Here is a 6184-nt window from a genome sequence, read left to right as displayed (position 1 = left end):
GACCTCAAATGGGCATATTGTCATAATTGTTTAGTTACAGGCGTAACGATTGTCCGCTATGCAACTTACGTAATAATGATTACTGTATATTGTGTTTATTCAAAATTTTGATTGCCACCTCGAAAAAACTCGATACATCCGACGTTTTGACCGTGCATGTGATGGAATATAATATCCCATTTGATACTTCAGTGTCATGTATATGGCTACAAGAGTCTATCTGACAAGTGGTTAAAACTGATGTTTAAACAGACTGGGTTTGATTTAGTGCACATAGCATGTTGGGTCGAAATAGCCCGCCATAAACATCGAGCGGGCTTAGACATTTCGTACATGCGCACAATAAATGTAAACAAACATGTAGAAGTACACGTTCTATTAGTGTTATTTTGGACTGAGGAAGGCCCTATAGTGGCTGAATATATATTCCATAGAAATGATTTATTATTTTACTTTGAATTTATTTTGGCTTTTTATTTCGGATTATTAATAACCTAGCTTTATACCCTTTTTATCTCGCCATTTGCTTATTTGGATTCCGTTCACAATGAAAATGTTAATGGCGCCATAGCTACATTTTAAGGTGATCATACAGGGATTGAACTTCGCAGATTTGATGTTCGTACCATAATCAAGCAAATCGTATTCATTTGGAAAGAGCATCTCATATGATTAATCGTTTCTTGCTACTTTTATTGAGACCAATAAGGCATTTATATAACTGACGAAATTTTGTGAAATAAAAATATATTTCATATACTGTACCATTAAAATATATGTACCATTAAAATTTTTTCATATACCATTATAACAGTTTGCCATGATGTTATTTTAAATGTTCCATTTAACAACTGGTTTTTTCATATTCAAGGACAGCGTGGTGTATAATTGGAAACATGCATTCAGTCATCATCCAACGAGAACAAAAAAAATGTGGCACCCAATTGTAAGACGGTCACGGGAACCAGAGACATTTTGTGTTAATGCATATAATAAGATTAAACAACAATTATTGTTCAAATGAAATGAATATCATTTATGCTCTGTCGGCGGTGGAGCATCTTTGTTTCGTTAACAACTGGTTTATCATATTAAGGACAGCGTGGTGTATTCATGCATTAATCATCATCCAACGAGAACAAAAAATAACAATTGTAACGGTCACGGGAACCAGAGACCATGAATGGAATCCAATGAAATTAAAACAGTACCACACTGCATTTAAAATGTGTATTCATAAAAGCTGAACTATAAGTCTTCTGATGTCCAACTATTCCTTAGACACTGCATTGTGGAATGTTTCATTATCCTGTTTATATTACTTGTAACTATATCATCATGGCTGTGTAAAGATTTCGGATCCGTGTGTACATTGCTTCAATAACGTATAACGCTTGGGTGATTCTTGTGTGTTAATATGTACACTGTATGGTATGTGCCACTCGCATGCTGCTATTACGTCAGACACCCGCTTTCAAATTTCATTGGGCCATTCGACAGGGATACCTTTTATTTCCCCAAAATTTGAGGTACAGTTAAATGTATGGGTAACCATTTGGCTAGATTCTACTTAAGATGACAATGTCAACACGCATACAATGTATTTTAGTTAAAAATGACCAAAGTAGGGGTTTCCCGCCTAGTGAGAATATCACACATGGCCAGGCTGTCCTTCTGTCATCTGCTACCTACTTTTGTACCACGCAAACAAATTGACGTACTACAACACTGCAATGTTTTCAGGGGCTTAGTCATAACACAACTCAAAGTTACAATAGCAACAGATTTTAATGGTTTCCCAGTTAAAACATCAATAACCAAGACACACAAAGGCACCATTGATCACATCATAAATACGAAAAACCATCGACATCCAAGATGCTACTGAAATTATTATTCAAACAAAACTCCAATGTTCTCCAAATCGTGAATATGTTAACTGGGTGTCGCTATATCATCGTATCTACAAGCCGACACAAAGAAACATAGAAGAACGAGAGTTGGAGATAATAGTAGAAAGAGAAACAGAAGGAGCAAGCAGGGCGCCCTGGCGTAGACACCACTTTTGTTCCATCATCGATATTCTTCTCTTCGAACAGCTCAGCAAATCTACAAGAAAATAATTCAATCTGTAGAATGACATTTTAACGCTTAAAGTTACGACCTATTATCTCATCATCTACATCAACAGGAATGAGTTCGTTACGAGACGTAATTAGACCCGAATGGACTTTATTTTTAAAGCGGCTATATCGTCTGATGTACTTGCCATTATTATACTGCCGTCAGCATGTGTTAAGATATTAGCAGTAATTATCAACAATCGATGAGTAATGTTAGTATAGAAAAAAAACTGCCTTGTTATAGACACCATATATTATCAGAAATTACTTGTGATTGAGAATGCCCTTACCTAGCGAGGCAATGGGTACCAGGCGTTGATCTGGCGTTGTACGCACAAAGGAAACAGTACCATGTGTTCCTCCTGAAAGTAGGCACAATATTTTCGTGCCCAGTACTTCTCGTCTCGGGGTAGCTCCTTTGTTAGGGTTGCAGAGAGCTCCAGTCCAAGACTGAACATCCACATCGCGTGAGATCGCTTCTCGAAATCGACCACATGTTTTAGCATCCGGGCCTCATGGCGCCTCCAGGAAGTTCTCTTGGCCTGGCACGGGTCGGTTCCACAGAAGCGACAGAGGGATCGACCTGAACAAACCGATAATATATGTTTTAAAACGTACAAGGGGACTAAGACATATAACACACTGAATGGATCTAATAAACATTATCTGATAAAAGAGGTTGATTAACTTGGGGATTATATATTATATCAAGACATGCAATTGTACTTACGAGCTCTCCATTCCCGGTACATCACACCGATGGCTTTCCAGAACTTCCTTGCGTGGTTTCCAACCAACAGTGCATACACATACGTGTAGACCAACATCAATGATACCATTGCACTCAAAACGGTACAAAAGACCTCGTTTCCGATTCTCTGAAAGGAGAAAGATTCTTATTAATTTCTAGGGTTTTATACACACCGAATGAAACAAACGGAAAAATCGTGATTGCAGATAATGTATTTTACAATACGTCGGCCGAGGTGAAAGTTTATTCTACTCACCAACAATAAAGCTCCGTGAGTTAGACACGTTTTCTCGACTTTTCGGGCGACGAAGTAATTTATCATCCTTTCCATGTATCCTACTTCGGGTTCCACGCTACAAAAGTAAGTTACAACACAAGGGTAAAAAAGATATTAAAATGGCATCAAATCTATGAACCTTTCTATAGTTCTAAGACGAACTTGTCTTCACTATGTAAAAACAAAATATCCCGGAAAATGTATAAACTTACCACCTAAGGCCTCGATAAGCAACAGGGCCTTGTTGTGTGGCGCAAAGAATTACCAAAAATATCAAGAAGATCTTGATATCCATTTTGGTACTCGCGATATCAAATGAGCAAACAGCTAATTGCGGAGAGACCCATCATCTCCCCCATGGCCTATTGCTACGCAGCCCGGCAACATGTATTTGACGTCATAACAAGCTTTTCGTCACCACCATTATTACGTCATATTATTGTCTCTGTTAAGACGGAGAGTGCTAACGGGCGCGCTTTATGAATGCTGCACAGTTTCCGCTGGCGGTTTCCTTGATTAACGGTTTAGTACCGCTAGTGGTTTGTTTGAATGATTAAATTAACGTCCTACAGTTGTGTGACCGCACAACGTTACACGATGTGCGGTGTACGTGCGCACGATGTGCGAACGATGTATGCACGATGTTCGCATGATGTATGCACGATGTGCGTTCTGGGCGGTAGGAACGGTGTCTGGGCGATAGTTATCGTGGTCGATTTAAATATAGGAATTCAATTTTACTGAGTAAACATACGGAACGATGATTGGGTTTTATTGCAACTGTATTGAAGACACGGTTAATCCAAATGTGATATGCACACATGTATAAAGGATATCCATAATAAAACAAATATGTATTTTGTTTTGTTTTGTTTTGTTTACCTGATTATTCAAGTACTTGAGGCTGCTAAACAGTCTAATGTACCGGCTAATTAGGTATTAAATTAACATCTTCAAACTCTTTTTTTTTTGTATTGTTAACTTGAACAATGTTTCAGTTTTGAAATTTAATTGTATATAGATATCTAAAACAAATCATATAAATCTTTTAAAGCGGGACAGCTTTATTAATTATATAGGTTTTACCAGAAATTTAGATACTATATTATCTAAATATCTAGTTTTACGTACGTTCATTCAGGTATTCATATACTCTCTATACCAGATCTGTTAGACAAGTATACCGGAGCCAGGATATAAGTTACATTGAAGGTAAAACAATTCATGACCAGAGGGCAGAATTATATTAGTGACAGAGCGCGCGGCGAAATACACATACAATACAACTTCACTGTAGCTATTAGATGTAAAATGTATCTATATACTGTACATGTAGGTACATATGTAGGTTTGGGTGGGGCTGCATGGGTATAAGGGAGCCAAATGGGTATATATTGTCTCGAAGCATGTTTGAAATACACATATACAACATATGTATATATGAAGTATAAATTTAACTATTAATAAACCCTCTCCCTTTCCTGGAAATAAATATTAATTAAAATGCAAAAAAAAAAAAAAAAAATGTGTACATTATCTTCATTTCGAGAAAAAAAAATATATTATATAAATTATTCTCAATTGAAAGAATAAACACAATTTGATAAAAAGTGGCTATATGTTTATTATTATTATTATTTGAAACAAAGTCACACATGGGGTCAAGAAGACTTTACAAAATCAGGTTATACAGATACAGAGGCGATCACAGCATGCTTGTTATCAATTTAATTGAATGCTATAGCGGACCCCGTGGTGTTAAAGAAAATAGGTATACCTTGCCTGTGACGCCTGACTGATCATCATCTCAGGTAAGGTGTCGCCTTTTTAGGTGGTGGGATGGGAAAAGAGGGAGAAAAAGGCCATAGGCTTTTAAGGGATTATAAGGACAGCCGTGTGTCTCTAATTTACAGTACACAAGTCATTTATATATGTAATTACGTAAATGCAGGTACAGTGTATACCTGTATCCCCTCGTACAACGTAAAGTACATGTACATATATATAAGTGTGACTTTTGTACCAATTACACTTTTGTACATGTATAATACACATGTACATTTATCTACGTACATGTAATATGATAAAATATTGTATTGTATGTGTATGTGTAAACAGATCTACACGTATGATTAAAATGTCTCATGACAGCATGAATTACATATATGACACTCCACATTATTTTAAGGTACATGTTATCACTTTTAGTTAATAATCTTGCAAGAAATGTACACAACTTGTGCTTTATTTCAATATAGAAATCCTGTTTATATATAATATATAGAGATATCGCTCAAACTGACAATACAATGAATAAATCCAAATTAAATGTATATTAATCAAACTATAATTCAAAATATTATGATAAAATATTACATGTGTAGAAACATATGTTTAAACAGAAAATAGGTATTAGATTTAGATATCACTGGAATGACAGTACTAGTAAATTAGACTCATCAACACGGTCCGTTCAAGGAATGATTTCGCAAATTTGATTTGACCGATCTTCCCGATCGCACAGCTGTGCGGTGTGCGATCCGAACCGCACAGCTGTGCGCACGATGTATGCAAGATGTGCGCACGCAGTTTTTAGTACGTTGTGCCGTCACACAACTGAATAAACAGCCAGAGTCATGAAAGGACGGCAACCCATGTATGCGGTATACATGTTGCGTGTATGAAGTGCGGGTGTGTGTTTTGGGAGACTGTTGTATATCAATGTTGTGTATTCTTGTAGTTCGATATGAACAGCTTCTGAATGCTGTACAATTACTGCTTGTGATCTCGTTTAAGAATGGTGTGTAGCTTTCGCTAGCAGTCCTGGTTGTGAATTAGGCCTATTACATGTAGCAAAGAATTTTATCGCACCTCGGACAGAAATGTCCCCAAATGATTGACGGAGAGCCGTCACGTGGTGACCTCCCGATCACTTTATATATAAATAAAGTAATCATTTATACTACCGGGGGTCTCTTCAGTAAATTTTATTATGGTGCAATATGGCGGCTCTCACCCTCGCTTCAAAATTTA

At 36.8% G+C, this 6184-nt stretch overlaps 1 protein-coding gene across 1 annotated transcript; it reads right to left on the bottom strand.

The window, feature by feature from the left end:
* Positions 1 to 1769: 1769 nt before the first annotated feature.
* LOC138309639 (uncharacterized) lies at positions 1770 to 3556 on the bottom strand. Its single transcript, XM_069250860.1, has 5 exons — positions 3364 to 3556; positions 3131 to 3227; positions 2854 to 3001; positions 2414 to 2706; positions 1770 to 2109 (listed from the first exon to the last, which is right to left on the bottom strand). The coding sequence occupies exons 1-4, from the start codon at positions 3444 to 3446 to the stop codon at positions 2414 to 2416; spliced, it is 621 nt and encodes a 206-aa protein (XP_069106961.1). The 5' UTR covers positions 3447 to 3556; the 3' UTR covers positions 1770 to 2109.
* Positions 3557 to 6184: the final 2628 nt, after the last annotated feature.

The sequence above is a fragment of the Argopecten irradians genome, chromosome 1 (assembly GCF_041381155.1).
Source record: "Argopecten irradians isolate NY chromosome 1, Ai_NY, whole genome shotgun sequence".
Classification (NCBI taxonomy): domain Eukaryota; kingdom Metazoa; phylum Mollusca; class Bivalvia; order Pectinida; family Pectinidae; genus Argopecten; species Argopecten irradians.
This window is presented reverse-complemented; position numbering and strand designations above follow the sequence as displayed.